This window comes from Hyla sarda, chromosome 10 (genome assembly GCF_029499605.1).
Source record: "Hyla sarda isolate aHylSar1 chromosome 10, aHylSar1.hap1, whole genome shotgun sequence".
NCBI classification, from domain to species: Eukaryota; Metazoa; Chordata; class Amphibia; order Anura; family Hylidae; genus Hyla; species Hyla sarda.
In genome coordinates, this window is record NC_079198.1 from 47,462,821 (window position 1) to 47,488,245 (window position 25,425).

Here is a 25,425-nt window from a genome sequence, read left to right on the forward strand (position 1 = left end):
AAAAATTCTGCTACCAAATACTTTCAACTGATATTATTACAATCCAGACACACAGCTGTCTTTGCAGATAAAACAATGACTATATCAAGTGACTTAATTGAGGAAAGACTATACTAACTCCAGCACCTGCAGCACTTTAATTGCCTAAATTGCCGAATGTCCTATTTTCCCTGACCTGTCCCAAGGGGTAGCACCTAGTATTGCATGAACATTCTTATATGAGAAATACTGTATAAATATTTTTGCCTTAATCTTTTTATTTTATAGCATTTTTATTTATTGACAGTCTGAGGCAAGGGCCCTGCTGAAGACTGTGCATGTATCTATTAAATATTATTTTTTCATTGAACACCATCTCTTTACTTCATTCTTACTCTCTTTTATTCCTCTTATTCTCTTTTATATTTTTACCTTCATATCCATCCTAGTAGGACTGTTTTCCGAGATTCATCAAAACCTATCCAGATGAAAAGTTGACCAGTTTCCCATAGCAACCAATCAGATCGCTTCTTTAATTTTTAACAAGGCCTCTGAAAAAAGAAAGAACCAATCAGATTGGTTGCTATGGGCAACTGGTAAACTCTTCCTCTGGACAGGTTTTCATAAATCTCCCCCATAGGCCCAGATATATCAAAGTGTGTGAGAGAAAAAGTGGAGTGATATTCCCACAGCAGCCAATCACAGCTTAACTTTCACTTTACCAGAGCTCGTTAGCTGAGCTGAGATTGGTTGCTGTGGTAAAATCACTCTACTTTTACTCTCACACACTTTGATAAATCTGGGCCATACTATCTAAAAGATTAAACATATGTACATACATTATACTGCGTGTTATCACAAATAAATGCCGACAAGGAGAAGGAGAGGGGAATCAGTGGGGCGGGTGTCCTGGCGGCTGTCCGCTGAGAAGCTCACTAAGATTAACAATAGGGAAAAATGCTCGTAGTAGAAATAATGGATGCATGCAACATAACTTATGTTTGGGTGTATAAAAGACCTAGTAGGGTATAAGGGCCCCTTTTATGGATTGTGGTAATATCGTACTTAAAGGGAGAACTGACCGTATATAACTGCAGTGGAATATCTGTGTGTAATAAGTGCTATGCCATAAACAGCCAATAGATGGCGCAAAAAAAAAAAAGTGTAAAACTGAATTTCAGTGAATCCATTCTGTGATTTCATTTAAGCCATAAGTCTGCAAGGATTGGACACTGCTGATCCAAAAATTTCTTTTCTCACAAGTGTTTCAAACCTGTCAGTAATGGATTGTCAAATGCATTGAATAGGAGTGATTCTTATGGGTTCCATGTTTCCTGGATGGATCATACTGCAATGGCGAGAAAGGCCATGTAGTAAAAGAAAAACTCTTCCTTATGTTAGAACGGTGTTTATTCAGTCGGAGGTGCAAGGGTTGAATTGCCCTTCACACGTAATGTTTGTTGCACTTACATTGAATAAGGTAAATGACTTTGTCCGACTTGCAATTTAAGACTTTCTTTAAGACTTTGCTTGTGGTGGTGATAAGGTGTCTCTTTTGGTGGTACTGGTTACAGTAGTGGTCCTGTGTGTGATAGTGGCACAGAAGAGGCATTTCTTTCTTCCTTCCACATTTATACGCTCGGTTCTTCTTTAGGGTCTTAGTTTTTGTCAACTCTTTGGTATGTCTCGAGTTTACTTAGCGCTATCATACCCCGTAATGTGGGTGCTCTGCGGAATGTGATCTTGGGTTTCTTGGGTACCAGTTCCTTCAGGTAGGGATCTGACAATAGAATGTGCCAATGTTTGGAAACAGTCTTCCGCATTTCTTTATGCCCAGCTCAACACCTTACAAAGCCTTCTGTCACTATAAGTGACCTACAATTGGGAAGTGCAGCCAAGCAGTGGAGTGTAATTCTAAGGGGCTAGTGGTGATAAAGTTGGTTTTATACAGATTGTCTGCAGGTGCAGATGCGACCAACCGTCTGTGTTAGATGGGTCGTTCTTTGGTAGGCCTCCTTCACCAGGTTCTTGGGATAGCCTTTTGATAAAAAGTGTTTTTTTAGGGTCATAGCTAGTTAGTGCAGTTTTTACGCACTTTTTTAAATTGGCCAAATGCAATACTCTGTCTCCATTTTTTATATAGTGGCCAGTCTCATAGGGGATGTAGCTGTTGGAATCGACTGATTTAAAGTAGGTGGATGCAATAATTTTGTTTTGGAGATGAGTGATCTCCAGATCCAGGAACTCAATTTTATCAGTAGAGTAGTTAGGGGTCAACGAGATGCCCCAATTATTTTGGTTGATCTCAGTTACCAATCTCTCAATCTGATCTGATTGGTGAGGCACCACGGACACCCACCCCGCTGATTCCCCTCTCCTCCTTGTCGGCATTTATTTGTGATAACACGAAGTATAATATATGTATACATGGTTAATCTTTTAGATAGTAAAGAGATAGTAAAGAGTATAGATGTGTTTGTTATGATGTATGCACATATCTTTCTGAAATTTGTGCGTTTTAGTGATTACTGTATCAGTACAACAGCTGAGGTAATTTTCATTTTTGCCGGCTTTCTGCCCATATACAGGATCATTTGACCGTGCTATCACATGGCCTGAGGAAGAGGGGGGTCCCGCCACTCAAAACACATTGTCTGATATTTGTACGTTTAATTTACTTTAGTGGCAGTGTTTATTTATACTCTTTTGGTCCGTTCCGGTTAATATCTTCCTGAACTGAGGAGGACCAGACGGGAGAGCGCCAGGAGAGCAGTACCTTTCTATGCCTCAGCTGGAAGGGGTCTTTCTAGCACTTCTGACATATTTAGGCAGGGGCGGACTGACCGATTGGGCACACAGGTACTGCCCGATAGCCTGATGGGAGGGCCTTCCACTTGCTGTATTTTTTTTTTTTTAGTTCTAGAGTCAGCCAAGACCCTGGATCTGCCGCCAGCCAGAAAGCACAGCAGAAAGAACAGTAGAGTTTAACCACTTAAGGACCACGGACATATGCGTACGTCCTAGCTCCCTGGTACTTAAGGACCAAGGACGTACGCGTACGTCCATGGAAATTTCGGTCCTTGTCGCGTGCCAGGTGGGACCGGACTGGGGTGACTGCTGATATCTATCAGCAGGCACCCCGTGCAAATGCCCAGGGGGGTCATCAGACCCCCCTGCGATCTGCGGTGATTCCCCGATGATACATGGTAATTGGGGGTGTAGGATACACCCCCAATCACTTCCTGTATCTACGGGGAGTTGGCGATTTCGTCACCCCCCCAGGAGCGGTGCTATTGGCCAGACGATCGTCTGTCCAATAGCATCCGGCAGGGGTGTAGTTAAAGACCTCTTCTCTCAGCTCTGCCAGCTTACCGAGTTCAGTCAGCGGGCAGAGGTGCAAAAAGGAGCCAGGGACCCCCCCCTCTGCCGAGATCGGAGCCCCTCAGGGAAGAAGACATCTGTGTAGTGCTGGGAGAGAATACAATAAAGGGACAAAAAAAACTCCCCCGCCGACCCCCTAATAGGTCCTCAAGGGTCCGCTACAGTTTTTTTCAGCGTGACCCGGGCCCTATTAGGGGTACAGGGCGCTGCAATTTTTTCTGTCCGCAGCGGTGAGCGCCCCAGAAGGCAGCGGAGATGCCTCCAGGCAAGGCCACGCACCCATCATGAAAGTGACCCAGTGGCTGACACTAGTACGAGCGTCCATGCCGCTTGTACTAGGAGTCCTACCCCCCCCCCCCCCAGACAAGTGTACCTTCCGGTGAACCTGTCTGGAGACCCCTAGAGGGTTATCAGCCACGGATGTTGGCGACTAAGGAAACCGGATTGGCACTGCTGGATTCACTGAAATTGACTATTTTAGTTATTTTTTCAGTGACCGCTTTGTCAATCTAATGGTGGAGCAGATGAATCTGTACGCCCAGCAGTTCATCGCCCACCACCCAGATTCCCTTTTGGCCAAGCTCAATGAATGGTACGCCATTGATGCAGCAGAAATGAGGACATTTTGGGGCCTCTTGCTGAATATGGGCCTGGTCAAAAAACCCAGTGTCAGACAGTACTGGAGAGTGGACGTCCTCTACCAGACCCTGCTTTACAGTATGGTCATCACACGGAGGCGGTTCGAGGCCATTCGGAAATGCCTTCATTATGCAGATAATGCAGCATGTCCCCCCCGAAGTGATCCCGCCTATGACTGGCTTTACAAAGTGAGGCCGGTCATAGATCACTTTGGGGCCAAATTTTTAGAGGCCTACAGTTGAGCTCTCAGTAGATGAGTCTCAAGGGGAGACTCAACTTCCGCCAGTATATTCCCTTGAAGCGGGCGCGATATGGCGTGAAACTCTACAAACTTTGTGAGAGTACCTCCGGGAACACTTACAAGTTTAGAGTATATGAGGGACGTGATTCCCGTATTGAACCCCCAGAATGTTCCCCCACTCTGGGTGTTAGCGGGAAAATCGTTTGGGACCTTGTGCACCCATTGCTGGATAAGGATTACCACGTGTATGTGGACAACTTTTATACCAGCATCCCTCTATTCACATCCCTTGCCGCCAGATCCACGTCCACTTGTGGGACCGTGTGGAAGAATCAGAGAGGCCTCCCTCTAAATTTTATCCAGACACCTATGCCCAAGGGTGAGTCCCATGCCCTTACCAATGAAAACCTGTTGCTGGTCAGTTATAAGGTTAAGAGGATGTCCTTATGCTGACCACAATTTATTGTAACGGCAGCTCACCTGTCCCTGTGCCACAACAACGGTCCTCGAACCCGATTGTATTCTGGACTACAATCAGTAAATGGGGGAGTTGATCTCTCTGATCAAATCCTCAAGCCATATAACACCATGCGGATAACACGGGTATGGTACAAAAAAGTTGCGGCCTACATGGTCCAGGTTGCCATGTACAACTCTTTTGTACTGTCCCAGTACACTGGCAACACAGGGACATTCCTCCAGTTCCAAGAAGAAGTCCTAATGGTCCTGATCCAGGAAAGAGCAGGCCGGACTTCCCAAGGAACTGAAGTTTTAGGTGCCAGGATCCCCATACTGGAAAGAAGGGACGATCCCAGAAAAGATGCAGAGTGTGTTACAAGAGGGGGATACGGAAGGACACCACCACTCAATATGATGACACTTGCCCCGATCATCCGGGCCTCTGCATTAAGGATTGCTTCAGGGAGTATCACACTTCCATGGAGTACAAAATTTTCCCTCTTCATTTTAATTTTCCATAATTTGACCCCAATGAACCAAGTCCAGAGTACATTCCAAATTTTAACCCCATAAAACCACAAAATTGCCCCTAAAAACCTTTTATAAAAAAAAAATTAAAAAAACCTGATAAGACCTCTGGGGGTATTTTTTCCAAAAATGGGTCATGGGTCACTGAGTCACTATCATCGTGGGATTTTTTATGTTGCCTCAAATGCGCAGCGCTCTCTTTCCACCTGAGCGGGGTGCGCATTTGAGGCAACAGGTTAGGGATGGCCACACACATCACATTCCCAGAATGATGATTCAGAGCATAGGGTGTGTGTCCCACTGTACCCCTTGTTAGTAATTTACCCCATGTAATGCTCCTTGAGGGGGGGTCCGACAATTCTGGCTCCATAGGCAGCTATGTAGAAGCTCAAGGCCCCTGACTGTGTGCCTGCTCTTCCGAGACCGGTGTGCACCCGCAGAGCTGTTTACGCTCAGATATGAGGTATGTCTTTACTCCAAATAAATGTACTTACAAATTTACAGTGACATTTTCTCCTAATACCACTTGTGAAAATGAAAAATTTGGGGTAACCCCAGCATTTTAGTGTAATAAATCAAATTTTTCCTTTTCACATCCCACTTTAATGAACATTTATTAAACAACTGTGGGGTATTAAGACTCACTGTACCCCTTGTTACGTTCCTTGAGGGGTGTAGTTTCCAAAATAGTATGCCATGTGTTTTTTTTTATTTGCTGTTCTGGCACCGTAGGGGCTTCCTAAATGCCACATGCCCTCCCATTTCAGCAAAATTTGCAAATGTGACTCCTTCTCTTCTGAAGCATTACAGTGTGCCCGCAGTGCACTTGACGTCCACACATGGGGTATTTCCATACTCAGGAGAAAATTCCCCCCAAAATTTGTAACACCATCTCTTCTGAGTATGAAAATACCCCATGTGTGAACGTCAAATGCCCCGTGGGCACACTACAATCCTCAAAAAAACAAACACATGGCCTACTATTTTGGAAACTACACCCCTCAAGGAACATAACTAGGGGTACAGTGAACCTTAACACCCCACAGGTGTTTGACAACATTTCGTTAAATTTGGATGTGTAAATGAATTTATAATTTTTTTTCCACTAAAATGCTGGTTTTCCCCCAAATTTTACTTTTTTACAAGGGCTAATAGGAGAACATGCCCCCCAAAATTTGTAACCCAATCTCTTCTATTATCCCTTGTAAAAAAGTAAAATTTTGGGGAAAACCAGCATTTTAGTGAAAAAAACTCCCAAAACAATTCATTTACACATGCAACTTTAACAAAAAGTCATCAAACACCTGTGGGGTGTTAAGGCTCACTGTACCCCTAGTTATGTTCCTTGAGGGGTGTAGTTTCCAAAATAGTAGGCCATGTGTTTTTTTTTTTTTGCTGTCCTGGCACCATAGGGGCTTCCTAAATGTGACATGCCCCCCAAAAACCATTTCAGAAAAACTCACTCTCCAAAATCCCACTGAAACTCCTTCCCTTCTGAGCCCTCTACTGCCCCCGCCGAACACTTGACATACACATGAGGTATTTCCTTACTCAAGAGAAATTGGGTTACAAATTTTGAGAGGATTTTTCTCCTTTTACCCCTTGTAAAAATTCAAAAACTGGGTCTACAAGAACATGGAAAATGTAGGAAAAATATATACAGGCGTGTCGCTAAAATATACTATTTATTGAATATTCATTTAAAATTCACTAGATAGGAAAAAGTGGAACCCAAAATAGTGTGTAGGAGTACAATGCACAAATCGGCCCCCCCTATGGCCGTGTCACTTAATACATCCCGAATAGATGTGCGGGATAGTATTCCTATAGAATGTGGGGTCAGTACTGACCAAAGCATCTATGGTGCGAACGCTGCAAAAACCAGCATAGTCATGGTCTCAGCAGCTGCGGCGGGATCCCAGCTGTGACTGACAGCAAGGTCCCGATGCTGATCTCCTGTGCTGCGTCCCAGAGCACAGGATATTAATAGGAAATATGTATACGTCCTATTGCGGAACCATATCTGCAGAATAGCAGGAAGGGGTTAAAACAAATCCACCAACCCACCCCCTAAAATATATATATTTCCTTCATTAGATAAAACATAAAATTAATACAAATATTTAATATCTCCATGTCTGTAAACACCCAAAACAATAAATATGTATTCCAAAAAGGTACAAATAAAAACTTCAAGTTTTGCCATAAAAAAACACAAGCCTTAACATAGCTCAATTAAGCGTAAAATAAAAAAGGCATGTAATGTGTCAACCAAGATATGTGATACCAATAAAGTTTTCTAACTTATAACATGATTTTATTAAATAATAAAGAAAATTGTGACACATTCCCTTTCCTCTTATTTACCTTCAGTATGCCTACTATCTGGATATTTGAATTAATAATAATAATAATAATAAAGGTTCTTTTTATTAGCACCACACTGAAATTGTAAAATTTGTGTTCATTTTACCTTGTGTAGTTGCAATAAAGCAGCACTTCTTTCCTGACCAAGATGTTCAGCATCCTGTGAGGCCTGGAGACGGATCTGATTGGCCTGATTCTCCAATGCAGCCAAACGTTCCTAATATGTGTCAAATGTTGAAAACAAGGCAACATTTGGGATTCAGTGTTTCATCATCAAGGGCACAAATTTTTAAAAAAAAACAATGGTATTGAATTTGTACTTGACAGTACCTTTAAAAGCATTCAGGTACTCTTTATACTGTATGTTTATGAAGCTTAATATCTCCAAAACAGCTGCGCAGATTTTACCCGGTGAGAAGCTAAAATCAGCATCATCCATACTATCTGCTTAAATATTCAGGTTAGTGCTGGTGACCCAGCTGTCAGTTTGCCTCTAAACAAAAACTTAGTTCATCAGACCAGATTACCTTCTTCTATGCTCCATTTCTGTTGGCTGATCCGTATAAAATCTAAATCTATATATAATTATATATTACTGTGTGTTTAATTTTTGAAATGATCATCGAAAAATGCATTGAAATGGATGTCTTCCGAGGGGGGGGGGAGCCTTCTTAAAGAAGATGGCAAGTATGCATAATATATGGTAGAACTTAAAATCTGACATAGAAGAATCTGGTCTGCTTTAGGACGTGGTCTCAAAAAAGTGGTCTTTTGTAGGGGTTTCCGAGTATATAGACACACACACACACAAACATGCAAATGACAAATTTGATACACTTACTTTCCTGTAAGCAATACTTTTCTGACAGTCTCCTTTATTCTTTAACAGTTGATGGGTTGCAGTTTCTCTTTCTTCTTCCAGGCGACTCTCCTTCTCCAGCTGTTGGAACTCAAGATCTTCAAACAGTTTCATCTGCGTCTCAAGATGCTCCGATTCCTAAACGGAGGAAGAGAAGTCTCTCATGTTATACAACAGGTTGTCCAGCATAGACAGTGCATTAAAGGAGTACTCTGCTGGAAGACATTTTTTTTTTTTAATCAACTGGTGCCAGAAAGTTAAACAGATTTGAAAATGACTTCTATTTAAAAATATTAATCCTCCCAGTACTTATCAGCTGCTGTATGCTCCAGAGGATGTTCTTTCTTTTTGAATTTCCTTTCTGTCGGACCACAGTGCTCCCTGCTAACACATCTGTCAATTTTTAGGATGTCCAGAGTAGGAGCAAATCGCCATAGCAAACCTATCCTGCTCTGGACAGTTCCTGACATGGACAAAGGTGTCAGCAGAGAGCATTGTTGTCCCACAGAAAGGAAATTCAAAAAGAAAGGAACTTCCTCTGGAGCATACAGCAGCTGATAAGTACTGGAAGGATTAAGATTTTTAATAGAAGCAATTCACAAATCTGTTTACCATTCTGGCATCAGTTGATTGAAAAAATAATAATAATGTTTTCCAGCAGAGTACCCCTTTAAATCACTAGCAACAAAAAAAATATTTAGTGGATCAAAATGAAAAAGAGTAATAATAAATCATAATGAAAAAGTTCTATGCTCACAGGACACTAGCTATAAAACCACCACATCACATCCATGCAAGTAAAGACAAAAAAAAGAATAATGATATATATATATATATATATATATACAACATACATACACCACAAGGGATTGCATGCTTGTTGCCAAGTAGAGAAAGTATAAAATATGTCTTTAAGAATCAGACAAATACCAAGCCAGTTTTTGGTGTAAAGGCACTTGAGTATATTAACCACCTAGGGACCAAGGGTGTACAGGTATGCCTTCGCTCCCTGGTACTTGAAGACCAAGGGCGTATCTGTACACCTGTGGAAATATCTATCAGCAGGCACCCCGTGCAAATGCCCAGGGGGCCATTCAATTTGCGCCAATTCCGGCTCATACGGGTCTCCGGTGAACCGGAAAATCAAGATCGGGGGATGTCTAAGATACCCACTATCCCCATGAAGGGATAGGAGTGAGGTGGCAGGGGTGCCACCCCTCCTATCCCTGTTATTGGTCGTCAAGAAGAGACGACCAATAGCAGACCGGGGGCGCGGGGGGTTAACTTTCGGTTTCCCCATTCTGCTCACCCACAATAGGCCGGGCAGAACAGGGAAATCGACAAGGACCGGCGCCGAAGTCCACTTACCCATGGGCAGCAGCAGCGGGCGGCGATCGGCGGCGGTGATCGGCGGCAGCAGAGGACGATGATGCGGCTCCGTGGATCCTACAGAAGCCAGTGAGTTGCCTAGCAACTTCTGGAAGACTAAAGTTTGAGACCACTATACAGACGTCTCTAAACTGTAGCCCTCCAGATGTTGCAAAACTACAACTCCCAGCATGCCCAGACAGCTGTTTGCTGTGTGGGCATGTTGGGATTTGTAGTCTTGCAACAGCTGGAGGGTTACAATTCTGAGATCACTGTGCAGTGGTTTCTAAACTGAAGCCCTCTAGATCTTACAAAACTACAACTACTAGCATGCAAACAGCTGTCTCGGCATGATGGGAGTTGTAGTTGCATACCTCCAGCTGTTGCATAACTACATCTCCCAGCATGCCCTTCGGCGATAAGTACATGCTGGGAGATGTAGTTTTGCAACAGCTGCAGGCACACTGGTTGGAAAATACTGAGTTTGGTAACAGAACATAACTGAAGGTTTTCCAACCAGTGTGCCTCCAGCTGTGGCAAAAGTACAACTCCCAGCATGCACGGTCTTTCAGTACATGCTGGGAGTTGTAGTTTTGAAACAGCTGGAGGTTTGCCCCCCCCCCCCCATTTAAATGTACAGAGCATATTCACATGGGCGGGTCTACAGTAAGTTTCCTGCTTCAAGTTTGAGCTGCGGCAAATTTTTCGCCGCAACGCAAACTACTAGCGAGAAACTCACTGTAAACCTCCGCCAGTGTGAATATACCCTAAAAACACTACACTAAATTAACACATAATAAAGGGTAAAACACTACACATACACCCCCTTACACTGCCCCCCCCCCCCCAATAAAAATGAAAAATGAATTGTACGGCAGTGTTTCGAAAACGGAGCCTCCAGCTGTTGCAAAACAACAACTCCCAGCATTTCCGGACAGCCACTGAGTGTCCAGGCATGCTGGGAATTTAGCAACAGCTGGAGGCACCCTATTTGGGAATCACTGGCATAGAATATCCCTATGTCCACCTCTATGCAATCCCTAATTTAGTCCTCAAATGCGCATGGTGCTCTCTCACTTCAGAGCCCTGTCGTATTTCAAGGAAACAGTTTAGGGCCACATACTCGGAAGAAATTGCACTACAAATTCTTCTTTCACCCCTTGTGAAAAGGACAAGTTGGGGACTACACTAGCCTGTTAGTGTAAAAAAAAAAATAATTTACACCAACATGCTGGTGTTGCCCCATACTTTTTATTTTCACAAGCAGTATAAGGAAAAAAGAAAAGGAAAAGGAAAAAAATTGTACGTAAATACCCCATATGTGGGCGTAAAATGCTCTGCAGGCGCACAACAAGGCTCAGGAGTGAGAGCGCACTATGTACATTTGAGGCCTAAATTGGTGATTGCACAGGGGTGGCTGATTTTACAGCCGTTCTGACATAAACGCAAAAAAATTTCCCACATGTGACCCCATTTTGGAAACTACACCCCTCACAGAACGTAACAAGGGGTATAGTGAGCCTTAACACCCCACAGGTGTTTGAAGAATTTTCATTAAAGCTGGATGGGAAAATGAAAAAACAGTTTTTTTTTCACTAAAATGCTGGGGTTACCCTAAATTTTTCATTTTCACAAGGGAAAATAGGAAAAAAGCCCCTCAAAATTTGTAACCCCATTTCTTCTGAGTAAGAACATACCCCATATGTGGATGTAAAGTGCTCTGCTGGCGCACTACAATGCTCAGAAGAGAAGGAGTGCCATTGGGAATTTGGAGAGAAAATTTGTCCGCAATTGAAGGCCATGTGTGATTACAAAGCCCCCATAGTGCCAGAACAATGGATCCCCCACATGTGACCCCATTTTGGAAACTACACCCCTCATGTAATGTAATAAGGGGTATAGTGAGCATTTACGCCCCACAGGTGTCTGACACATTTTTGGAATTTAATATTTTATTTGCACAGCCCCCTGTTCCAAAGATCTGTCGAACGCCAGTGAGGTGTAAATACTCACTGCACCCCTTATTAAATTCTGTGAGGGGTGTAGTTTCCTAAATGGGGTCACATGTGGGGGGTTTCATTGTTCTGGCAACACGGGGGGGCTTTGTAAATGCACATGGCCCCTGACTTCTATTCCAAATAAATTCTCTTTCCAAAAGCTCACTAAGGCTCTTCCTTCTAAGCATTGTAGTGCGCCAGCAGAGCACTTGACGTCCACACATGGGGTATTTCCATACTCCGAAGAAATGGGGTTACAAATTTTGGGGGTCATTTTTTTCCTATTACCCCTTGTAAAAATGTAAAATTTGGGGAAAAAACATTTTTTTTTTCATTTACACATCCAACTTTAACAAAAAGTTCTCAAACACCTGTGAGGTGTTAAGGCTCCCTGTATCCCTTGTTACGTTCCTTGAGGGGTGTAGTTTCCAAAATATTATGTATAATAGTATTTCCAAATTGTTTTTGCTGTTCTGGCACCATAGGGGCTTCCTAAATGCGGCATGCCCCCATAAAACCATTTCAGCTAAATTTTCTTTCCAGAAGCCAAATGTGACTCCTACTCTTCTGAGCATTGTAGTTTGCCCGCAGTGTATTTTACGTCCACACATGGGGTATTTCCATGATTCCATAATTTTGGGGGCATTTTTTCCCACTACCCCTTGTAAAAATGGTAAATTTGGGAAAAATGCACTTTAGTGAAATTTTTTTTTCTCATTTACACATCCGACTTTAACGAAAAGTCGTCAAACACCTATGGGGTGTTAAGGCTCACTGGACCCCTTGTTATGTGCCTTGAGGGGTGTAGTTTCCAAAATGGTATGCCATGTGGGAAGTTTTCTGCTGTTCTGGCACATAGGGGCTTCCTAAATGTGACATGCCCCCCAAAAACCATTTCAGAAAAAGTCACTCTTCAAAATCTTATTGAAACTCCTTCCCTTCTGAGCCCTCTACTGCGCCCGCCGAACACTTGACATACACATATGAGGTATTTCCTTATTCGAGAGAAATTGGGTTACAAATTTTGAGAGGATTTTCCTCCTTTTACCCCTTATAAAAATTCAAAAACTGGGTCTACAAGAACATGCGAGTGTAAAAAATTAAGATTTTGAATTTTCTCATTCACGTTGTTGTCATTCCTGTGGAACACAAGGGTTAACATTTTTTTTTTAAATTTAAATATTGCTGCTGAACTTTGAAGCCCTCTGATGTCTTCCAAAAGTAAAAAGCAGGTCAACTTTATGATGCAAACACAAAGTTGACATATTATATTTGTGAATCAAAATAGAATTTATTTGGAATGTCTATTTCCCTTACAACCAGAGAGCTTCAAAGTTAGAAAAATACTAAATTTTAAATTGTTTCATCAAATTTCAGAATTTTTCACCAAGAAATTATGCAAGTATCGACAAAATTTTACCACTAACATAAAGTAGAATATGTCTGATCGTGGCATCTAAAATAAAAGTGACAGCATCCCCGTAGCTCAGTAATGCTGTTAGGGACCATCGCGATGAAATTGCGATGTCCTGATCAGCTGAGAGGACGGCGGGAGGGCCCTTACCTGCCTCTTTGCCATCCAATTGGTTGGAGAAGGCTGGAGAAACAGAGCACACACTGAAAACACTGATCAATGCTATTCTATGGTATAGCACTGAACAGTGTATGCAATCAAAAGATTGCTTAGTATAGCCCCTATGGTGGCTAAAAATAAAAGTAAAAAGTTTTTAAAAAACTAAGTTATAGGGGGTCAGAAGATTACAATTTTAAACATACTAATTTTGATGCATGTAGTTCAAATTTTTTAAAGTAGTAAAATAAAATAAAGCCTACATAAATTGGGTATCCTTGTAACCATATGGACCTACAAAATAAAATGCACTGCATAGAAACGGTAGCTCCCAAAAGTTACAAAATGGCGTTTTATTGTATTTCACCCCACAAATATTTTTTTTTTAGTTTTGTTTCGCTATAAAATAAGTGACGTCCTTACAAAGTACATTTGGTGATGAAAAAACAAAAAAGCACTCTGAATCTCTGGGCTGCATCTTCATCCCGCGACACCGCCGGGGGACCCGCTGGGTGATCCCGAGACCGCCGGGGGATCGCGAGACCGCCAGTGTACCGCTACACCAGGTAGGAGCCGCAACACCGGGGGGGGGGAGGGAGCCGAAACACCGGGGGGGTTGGGATTGAGTCGAAACACCTGGGGGGGGGGCTGGGGTGAGCCAAAACACCTGGGGGGGGGGGGCTGGGGGTGATCCAAAACACCTGGGGGGGGGCTGGGGGTGAGCAGAAACATCGAGGGGACCGCAACACCAGGGGGGGGGGGGCAAAACACCGGGGGGAGCCGCAATACTGCTGGTGGAGCCGCGATACCAGGGGGGGGGGGGCCGCAATACCAGGGGGGGGACCCGAAACACCAGGGGGACTGCAAAACCAGGGGGGACCGCAACACGAGCACAAATGCATATAGGCTCCTGCCGGCTACGCGCTCACACAGGCAGTGAAAGGGCTGGGAGCGAGCACAGGAGGGCGGGACCTGCTGGCAATCAAGGAAAACGTCCCTGACGTAGGTGCTGAGCGGGACGTTTCTGACTGGTATGTGTCCCAGAAGGCAGGAGGAACCCCCTAGTGGCCAGTTTTTTGACTGGCTTTTTCTATATGAAATCCTAAAAATTTTCTGATGAAAGCAATTGCAAAACATATTGTTTTGCAATGCTTTATAACATATCAAAAGTTTTTATACCTGACAGTGCCCATTTAAGGTGAAAATGGGCTGAGTCCTTAAGGGGTTAAAAAAAATAATGGTTAATAATGGTTTAAAAAACAGCCAATTTTGCAAACAAAACCTGGTAACCAAGTCTTTTTGGCATAGCAACTAGGTATTTTGGACCCATTTGTGAGGGGGTGTGGTTTCCTCCCTGCTCTGCCTCAGTGCAGTTGTATCAGCCAGCCAATGTGAGATATCTTGCAGCCTTTTCAGAAGAGGAGCATTTCCTTGCACACTGAAAAGCACGCATACAATGTGCTCATTAATTATTTATATGCAAAATGGTTTATCTTTGGTCATTTTATGAACTTATTTATTGTGTATTTGAACCATATATGTTCCACATGGCTGCTTTAGAGTTATAAAGAAGCATGCACTTTGGGCACAAAGCTGTGCAAATGTGAATTTTTTTTTTACTTTTGGGCAAAAAATGCGGATATTTATTTTGTACTTGTGCAATATAGATTCTATATGGCAGCATTAGGGTTATATACAGCATGCACTTTAGGCACAAAGCTTTGCAAATGTAAAATGTTTGTGCAAACCTCATGACAAGGAATAGGTAGGAGGGAGGAAAGGAGCTCATCGAGAAATGCACCCAGCCTCCAGGAGAAATGCAAAAAGACCGAGCATAGTAATACATAGATCAAAAGGTGTTTTACATATTTTAATAAATGCATACTATTATGCATACATAATATCTTTGGGCACATTACTACACTGACTTTAGCATTTTTTTTAAAGGTTCTTACTTAAGACAGCAACATTTTAAGCCTTTCAGTACTTATCTGCTGCTCCAGAGAAAGTTGTGAAGTTCTTTCCAGTCTGACCACAGTGCTCTCTGATGCCACCTCTGTCCATTTCAGGAACTGTCCAGAGCAGGTGAGGTTTGCTATGGGAATTTTTGTTCTGCTCTGAACAGTTCCTGACACAAACAGAGGTGGCAAAAGAGAGCACTGTGGTCAGACTATGAAGAACTACACAACTTTATCTAGAGCAGCTGATAAATACTGGGTTAAAATTTTTATTTTTACAAATCTGTATAACATTCTGGCACCAAATGATTAGAACATTTTTTTTCCTCCAGAGTACCCCTTTAAGGCTCTTACCTCAGCTGTTCAAGTTATAATACAGCACCCACAGACTTGTATAGGGTTATTTTATACCTCTGTATGCTTCAGATTTCATCCTGCCACAGAGTCAATTGTGGCATGTATTACTGGATATTACATGCTCTCTTCAGAGTGCACAATGCAGAGGCCTACAGACTAGAGAGAGTACACCACTACTATGGACGGGGGGCAATCAGGGTCCAAATGGCCCGCCACCAAACCACCCCAATGGATTATATGTAGGCATTTTGTACGGCTTTCCAAACACTCAATAAAAATGTCTTTTTAATCTATTTTAGCAGGTTGAAGGGGAGTAACTAACCACTGGGGGGGGGGGGGGGGGGTCTACCTAGCTAATGGGAGGACTATCTGCCTAATGGGGATAACTGTTTGCCTACTGGGGGGCATATGGACATAACTACCTAATGAGGAAGCTACCTAACTTCTGTGTCAGATATACTTAATAAGTAACCTATTTCCCTAATGGGAAGCCTACTTACCTACCAATTTTTGCCTTATCAAAAATTTGCAATCACCTAGACACTGCTGGAAGAAGCAATAGAGGGACAAAGGCGGGAGGGGTTACGCCGGGCCATGCTGCATGGGAGCTTCGCCTGGCAACAGCGGCAGCGGATGGCTCCTGGCCTTGCCCCTCCAGCGTACATCCTAATGTTGTTCCTCCCAGCAGTGCCCAGTACGGGGAGGAGGATAACTGGCTGTCATCTATATAAGGTGCAGCTGTGTGGCAGGTCTATGCGCTTGCTTCCTGGCTAATGCCAGACTTCACCAATCAGAGTAAGGTCTGGGATTAACACTGTAGATGTTGCGATCAAACTTGATCGAATAGCAGGGTCCTGATCAGCTGAGAAGACAGATGAAAGGTCCCTACCTGCCTCCTTCCCATCTGACTGGCGCTCCAATAGTGCAGGCATCCTCAGCAGCTTGCACTAATGGAGCGCCGATAACAGTGATCAATGTTGTGCCATAGAACAGCATTGATCAGCGTCTGCAATCAAAATATTGCATGTAATAGTCCACTAAGGCACTGTTTTCCAAACCGAGTGTCTCAAGCTGTTGTAAAAGACTGTCCGAGCACTCTAAGAGTTGCAGTTTTGCAACAGCTGGAGACCCACTGTTTAGAAAACAGTGCCCTATAGGGATTGAAAAAAATGTGAGACAAATGATAATAAATGTGAATAAGCCCCTCCCCTAAGAAAAGTTTAAACTACCTTTCTTTTCCCATTTTTTGTTTAAATAAAATAATGAAAAGTCAAATAGATTATATATATACATACATAAAATGTATAGTAGAGAAAGTTCGATACTCCGGCACTTGCAAACACCACCTCTGCACACAACGCAAACTCAAAATAAATGCATAAAGAGAAGGATAGCACTCACCACTTAAGGTAACTTCAAACGTGATGCTTTATTGCATGAAGGTCAGTTGTAGCAGCATACAATAGAGGGCATAAGTGCAGCAGGGGCGGACGCCGTAGCGTTCGTGGCAGTGACATGCTACAATTAGTGCATATTACATGTAATATGATACATTGATTTGTCACTGTAAGAGATTACCATCTTATAAATACTTTGTAAATTCACTATTGATTTGCTTGAGAATGGTGCTGTGAGGAGGTGATCACATTACAGGTTAAAGATTCTAGATTTATAGGGACAGATGGTTGATACAGGGATTTATTCTGACTGGAGTGGGAGTGGGAAGGAGTGGGAAGGAATTTTTACCTCTAAGATGAGTTTTTTTTTTTTTTGTCTTCCTCTGGATCAGTAGAGGCAGGGCTGCCATCAGAAATTGCTATGCGAGACACAATGACGAGTGACGTCACAGCCGTGCAGCGCATAGCAACGACGCAGGGGAAGCCACACCGGAGGCCAGAAGCAGCGCGGACCCGACCCCGGCAACAGGTAATTATACAACCGGGGATGGGGGAGGCAACGGGGCAGCGGCGCCGGCAATGGGTGCCGCTGCACCTTCTCTTCCCCTGGCTATCAGTGCCTCTTCTCTCTCCCTGGCTATCGGTGCCGGCAATAGGGCAGCGGCACCGATAGCCAGGGGGAGAGAAGGGGAGGCAGCTCCGATAGCCAGGGGGAGAGAAGTGGCGGTAGCAGGGCTCTAGACCCCAGGACAGGCAGGGGCAGAGAAGCCAGCAGCGACGGCAGGTCTCTGCACCTGCAAAAGCAGCTGCAGTTCATTGATTTAAAGCGCCCGCTTTAAATCATTGAACTGCAGTGGCTTTTCGGCATATAACACGCAGATAGACTTTAGGCTAAAAATTTTAGCCTAAAAAAATGCATGTTATACGACGATAAATACGGTAGGTAGGTAGATCAGGAAGCCAGATATGTAGGTGACAAGCCAGGTAGGTAGGGGGCTAGCTAGGTAGTTACGCATCCATGTATGAAGGCCAGGTACATAGTTAGAAAGCTGGGTATGTAGGTAGTTAGATAGCCTGGTATGTAGGTAAGTAGTTAGGCATCCAGGTATAAAGTGAGTTACCCCCCCCCCCCATAGGTGTAGGCAGAGTTACCCCCCCCCCCTCTTCCCCATGGCTATAGGCAGAGTTATCCCCCCCTTTCCCCATAGGTATAGGCAGAGTTACCCCCCTTTCCCTATAGGTATAGGCATAGTTACCTCCCTTTCCTCCCCTTTCCCTGTAGGTATAGGCAGAGTTACCCCCTTTTCCCTATAGGCAGAGTTACCCCCTCCCCCCTTTTCCCTACAGGCAGTTACCCCCCTCCCCCCTTTTCCCTACAGGCAGAGTTACCCCCTCCCCCCTTTTCCCTACAGGCAGAGTTACCCCCTCCCCCTTTTCCCTACAGACAGAGTTACCCCCTCCCCTTTTTCCCTATAGGTATAGGCAGAGTTACCCCCCTCCCCCCCTTTTTCCCTATAGGTATAGGCAGAGTTACCCCCCTTTCCTTATAGGTATATGCAGAGTTAAAAAAAAATTATGCTCACCTGATCTGCTCAGCATGGGTCCGCGTCTTCACCCCTCCACAGTACAGGCACCGATGAGTGACATCATCGGCGCCTGTACTGTGTGCTGCGTGGGGGCAGAGGTCAGGTCTCTTCTGTGTAAGCTGCTGATGCAGCTCACACAGAGGGCACGCCTTCTCCTGTATGTGTGTTTATCGCGCATACAGGAGAAGGCAGCGCTGTCTGCTGGGGATCTGGAATGAGTGTCCCGTATCCTCAGTAGCGGCGGCGGGCCCTTAACCCGGCCGGGGTCTACGTCCTGTGGGCAGTTAGTGGGGTCGGTCACGGAGCCCGGGCCCCCCTGGGCCCCGTACGGGGGTACTGCTTGTACCCCCCTGATGGCAGCCCTGTCAGTAGGGACTCATTAGGGATATAGGTTGAACTTGATGGACTCTGGTATTTTTTTCAACCTTGAACTATGTTACTATGTGGTATCGCCACATGAGTAAAAGTTCGAACTAATGAAATATAATGTTAAAATATAATTGACACTGTCAATAGCGTAAGTATAACAAAAAAAAATAAATACCAGAATTGCTGAATTTTGGTCACTTATACCAGAAAAAGCCCATAAATGGAACAGATAAAAACTATGGTACAAAAATAGAGTCCTCATAGATCCCTATAAACGGAAAATAGAGTTAGGCTAGGTTTCTACACAGGTTTTTTTCTGGTGTTTTTGAGCTAGTCAGAAGTGGATCCAGTAGGAAGGAGAAATATAAGGCCTTTTTTATAGTTCCAATTTAAAAAATAAATAAATATAATTCTTGCTTTTTGGTTTTCAACCCAACCCAGTACCCAACCCCCCCCCCCCCTCCCCCCCCCCCAAAAAAAAAAATAATATATATATATATATATATATATATATATATATATATATATAACCTTATAGGGGTCAGAGGACAATTTAAAATAAATATATATAAAAAATATTATTTTTAAATAGCAAATTAAAAAAATATATATATAAATTGTGTATCATTGTAATCATATGAACCTACAGAATAAAGATAACGTATCATTTTTACAGAAAAGTGCACTGCATAGAAATAAAACACCCTTAGGCTAGGTTCAGACTACGGAATTTCCGTCGCTTTGAAATTTCCGGCAGAAATTCCGCTTACTATAATGCATAGTGTAGTGAATGGTTTTCCGTTCACAAATTCACACTTCGGAATTTGTGAAGCGGAAAATCCGGATGAAAAATCCGCTAGAAAATTTCCACCTGAAGAAAGGGGTTGCTCTTTCTTCAGGCGGAAATCCGGGCGGAACACATAGCAGTCTATAGGAGACTGCAGTGTCCGCGCGGTCCTAGCCAGTGGCGTAGCGGGGGCCCCCGTTTAGGCTGGGGCCCCGGATTATCACTGGCGCTTTGGGAGCACCTGCACCAGGCCCCTGCGCGCCCAGTGAAGACTGTTGCCACAGGATCGAGCCCCTCATTGTTAGAGGGCCCACTCCACTAAAACATACAGCAAATCCCCCCCGCAGGCACCTCCCAGCCTTTGACGTGCGGCCCGTGCGGCTGCGTCATCACGTCAGTGAACACGTGACGTGGTGCCGGCTGAGAGGAGAGTGCGGGAGATGAGCGCCCACCGGCAGTTTTCCAGCGCCAAGCTGGAGGCACGTGGGTTGGCAAAAATTGCCTTAGGGCCTAACCCAGTGTTTCCCAACCAGGGTGCCTCCAGCTGTTGCAAAACTACAACTGCCAGCATGCCCGGAGAGCCTTTGGCTGTCTGGGCATGCTGGAAGTTGTAGTTTTGCAACAGCTGGAGGTGCCCTGGTTAGCAAACACTGCCTTAGGGCCTAACCCAGTGTTTCCCAACCTGGGTGCCTCCAGCTGTTGCAAAACTACAACTGCCAGCATTCCCGGAGAGCCTTTGGCTGTCCGGGCATGCTGTGATGTGTGTGTGGTGGGGGGGGGGGGGAGGGGGGGATTTATTATATAGTGTGTTTATGTGTGTGTGGTGGGGGGGGGGATTTATTATATAGTGTGTGTGTGTGTGTGTGTGTGGTGGGGGATTTATTATGTAGTGTGTGTGTGTGTGGTGGGGGGGGATTTATTATATAGTGTGTGTGTGTGTGTGTGTGTGTGTGGTGGAGGGGGATTTATTATATAGTGTGTGTGTGTGTGTGGTGGTGGGGGATTTATTATATAGTGTGTGTGTGTGTGTGTGTGTAGTGGGGGGGTTTATTATATAGTGTGTTTATGTGTGTGTGGTGGGGGGGGGATTTATTATATAGTGTGTGTGTGTGGGGGGGGGGATTTATTATGTAGTGTGTGTGTGTGTGGGGGGGATTTATTATATAGTGTGTGTGTGTGTGTGTGTGTGTGTGTGTGTGTGTGTGTGGTGGGGGGGATTTATTATATAGTATGTGTGGTGGGGGGGATTTATTATATAGTGTGTGTGGTGGGGGGGATTTATTATGTAGTGTGTGTGTGTGTGTGTGTGGTGGGGGATTTATTATATAGTGTGTGTGGTGGGGGGATTTATTATATAGTGTGTGTGTGTGGTGGGGGGGGATTTATTATGTAGTGTGTGTGCGTGTGTGGTGGGGGGGATTTATTATATAGTGTGTGTGGTGGGGGGGATTTATTATATTGTGTGTGGTGGGGGGGATTTATTATATAGTGTGTGTGTGTTGGGGGGGATTTATTATATAGTGTGCGTGTGTGTTGGGGGGGGATTTATTATATAGTGTGTTTATGTGTATGTGTTGGGGGTATTTATTATATAGTGTGTGTATGTGTGTTTATGTGTGTGGTGGGGGGGGGGATTTATTATATAGTGTGTGTACGTGTGTGTGTGGTGGTGGGGATTTATTATATAGTGTGTGTGTTGGGGGGGGGGATTTATTATATAGTGTGCGTGTGTGTGTTGGGGGTATTTATTATATTGTGTGTGTTGGGGGTATTTATTATATAGTGTGTGTGTGTTGGAGCTATTTATTATATAGTGTGTGTGGGGGGGGGGATTTATTAAATAGTGTGCGTGTGTGTGGTGGGGGGGATTTATTATATAGTGTGCGTGTGTGTGTTGGGGGGGATTTATTATATAGTGTGTGTGTGTGTTGGGGGTATTTATTATATTGTGTGTGTGTGTGTGTGTGTGTTGGGGGTATTTATTATATAGTGTGTTGGGGGTATTTCTTATATAGTGTGTGTGTGTGTGTGTGTGTTGGGGGTATTTATTATATAGTGTGTGTGGGGGGGGGGATTTATTATATAGTGTGGGGGTGGGGGGGATTTATTTTATATAATGTGAGGGGGTATTTATTATATAATGTAAGAAGGGAGGAAATTATGCATGTGAGGGGAGGATAATAATGATTATTATAATCCTCCTCTCACATATATGTAACATCTCCCCCTCACATGTATAATCTGATAATCCCCTCCTCACATTGATTATCCCTTCACATATAATCTGATTATGATATTATATATGTGAGGGGATTATCAATGTGAAGAGGGGGTTATCAGATGATACATGTGAGGGGGAGATGTTACATATATGTGAGGGGAGGATTATAATAATCATTATTATCCTCCCCTCACATGTATAATCTGATAATCCCCTCCCCCCGTACGTATCCTGTACTGATGCTGAGTTATATCCTGTATTATTCTCCAGAGCTGTACTCACTATTCTGCTGGTGGAGTCCCCGTCTACATACATTACATTACTTATCCTGTACTGATCCTGAGTTATATCCTGTATTATACGCCAGAGCTGTACTCACTATTCTGCTGGTGAGATCACTGTGTATATACATTACTTATCCTGTAATGATCCTGAGTTCTATCCTGTATTATACTCCAGAGCCGCCATTCATATAACAGAACCTGAAGAGCCTCACAACAGTCGAATCTCAGTCGTAATTGCATATTTTCCCAAATTGTGCAGCCCTAGCTTTTCTGAGTAGCTCCTGCCCTAGACTGAATGTACTAGACTTGTCACAGGACTTGGATGGACAAGGAGCTGATATGTTCTGCTGTTGGTGCGGTTTCACTGGCTAGCTGAGTCTTTGACACATAATGAACAGCTTGGTCTAAAGTGCCTAGATGGCTAGCAATTTGTAAAAATTACCAACCTGCTTCAAAAAGTCCAAGCACCCTCTTTTCAAAGTCTTTTAACTGCCCAAAATGTTTTCGAGTGGGTTGTAGAGGCATATCTAAAAGTCAATGATATCTCAGAAGGCTCACTACCCAAAATAGTCTGTTTTTTTTGTAGGGCAGCTGGGGAAGCACTTTTACATCCTCTTATAGCAAGACCCAGTGTTTACCAGAGCACACTTGTATTACAAACACGTGAATTGCATGTCAAGTTTTACAGCAACCTCACATTTCTATCTGAGTGCATTTATTTTGTTAATGATAATATAACTCATATATATGCCAGTAAATACATCATGCACAATAGTACACTATACCATATTGTTTTACCAAAACATACAAACACCACCATAATTTTAAGCTTTGGTCACATTTGTGTTTTTTTTTAAATACAGTCATGACAGTTACAGTATGCTGGATCTACTGGATACAACTGGATCAATCATAAACTTCATTGACTCTCACACCAGGATACAGTAAATTTTCATTCTAGATGCCATATTTTTTTTAATTACGGTAATACAGATGAAATTATTTTTTGGATGTTTTTCTTATTATTTAAATATTGTTAAACAGTAGGGCCTGGGTTGTCTTATACAAATGCAGCTGGCCTTCTGGCAATACTGGAATGTTTTTGGTTGTGTCTTTGGTCATGTTAGGCCAAGTAATAAAGTGAAACTTTTCCACAGAAAAAAAAAGAAAATGATTAGACCTACATGGGATAACCTGGCATTCCTGAACACAGCAAATTTATAAATTGTATTGTGTAGGTTTAGAAAAGTGGACAATGTAATAAAAAAAAAGTCTATGGCTTTTTAGGTTTACTTAGTGGCCAGTGTGTCAATAAACTTTTTAGGATAATTTGTAATGTGTGTGTACAATTTCCAGCCATTACCTAACTCTTATATAGCACTTTTTAACAGTTTCCCCTATGCAGATTGTGTCACCTATTTCCAGATGTCCCTAGGTTACTGGGTAGAGACTAGCTGCTATGATGCCTCCCATTCACTGTGCACACACATACATCGTTGGACTGCAAAATCCTCCAGTGTGCCCAGGAACTGAAAGCCACCTCTGGAGATCTCTCTGGGATTGTGTACCGGCGCAAGCAGTATGATGATATCACGTTACTGAGCCATCTTCACCAGGTTGCATTCAGCAAAAGACACAGACAATAGACAAGGGAGAGATGAGTTATATGAGTTTTATTTTTGTAATCTTCTACTGTGCTAAGTACAGACAGTGAGCACAAAATGTGCCTATATATAGTATGGGGGGCATAACAGATCCTTAATTAAATGTGCACAAAGGAGGAGGGGCACTAAAAAAGGCTTCTGTGTAGGGCATTATTATAGATGAGGCACTATGAATTTGTATGGAGGTGGGAAGGGTACTAGAAAAGTAAAAAGCCTAAGATGTTTGTGAGGCAAATTCAGCAGAGAAAGGTCATAAGTTAAAGAAATTATTCATGGTGGTCTGGGACAGATGGAAAAATTATTTCTTTCAAACAATTCCTTTAAATTTCTTTCCGTTATGATATCATGCGGTGGTAATACCTGGTCATGATATTATTTGGAACCAATGTATTATTCAGCCACTATGTGGTGGTAATGTTCATCTTGGTATGCTAGGTTTTGTTCAGTAACATTATGGTAGCAATATGGATGGTGATATTAATTTTTTGTATACTGATTTTATTTGGTAACTGTATGACTTATCTTTATACACTCTAACCAATGCTTTGCAGGGGAAAGGAGCTGAAGGTTGGGTCTAAGGTACTCCAGTCTTACAATGCACACAGAAGAGGAGATCCTGCTCCCCTAAATCACTATAGTGCCCCCAACAAAGCTGCATCATGGAACATATACAGTAATACTGAATAGTGTAAGCTTTGAATTAGCTGTGAAATAGAATAAAAAGTAGCAGCATGATGCATAAAGGGGCGTACCCCGAAATGCTGCATCAGATCCTGATGGATTTCTAGTAACATGTAAGACCTCTGCTAACCTGTGATGTGCATCGACACTAAACTGTGCCTAATATCCATCTAATTTGTAAACTACAGAGCATGAAGGAGCAAATAAAGATGCCAAATGTGAACGTCTGCCCGTGAGTACTTTTGTATTTAATACTCTGTAAGTGACGTTACTTTCTAGCACTATAGCCTATGGACATCGTGAATGAGTCTACATGGGCACACTAGCTTAACCCCTTAAGGACTCAGCCAATTTGGGCCTTAAGGACTCAGACACTTATTTTAATGTTTTCGTTTTTTTCTTCCTCGCCTTCAAAAAAATCATAACTCTTTTATATTTTCATCCACAGACTAGTATGAGGGCTTGTTTTTTGCGTGACCAGTTGTCTGTTGTAATGCCATCACTCACTTTACCATAAAATGTATGGCGCAACCAAAAAAAACTATTTGTGTGGGGAAATTAAAAAGAAAACCAAAATTTAGCAAATTTTGGAAGGTTTCGTTTTCACGCCGCACAATTTACGGTAAAAATGACATGTGTTCTTTATTCTTTGGGTCAATATGATTAAAATGATACCAATGATAATATACTTTTCTATTACTGTTGCGCTTAAAAAAAAAATCGCAAACTGTTT

General features: G+C 43.1%; 1 protein-coding gene across 20 annotated transcripts in view; it reads right to left on the bottom strand.

Annotated features, from left to right (window-relative positions):
- PHLDB1 (pleckstrin homology like domain family B member 1) overlaps nt 1–25,425 on the bottom strand; it is a 727,524-nt gene that overhangs the window by 301,525 nt on the left and 400,574 nt on the right. For all 20 annotated transcript variants that reach the window (XM_056544025.1, XM_056544036.1, XM_056544037.1 and 17 more), the window contains 2 exons: nt 8,436–8,591; nt 7,701–7,811 (listed from right to left, as the gene is read on the bottom strand). In XM_056544025.1, the coding sequence (XP_056400000.1) occupies nt 7,701–7,811; nt 8,436–8,591 (267 nt within the window). The remainder of the gene's footprint in view (nt 1–7,700; nt 7,812–8,435; nt 8,592–25,425) is intronic.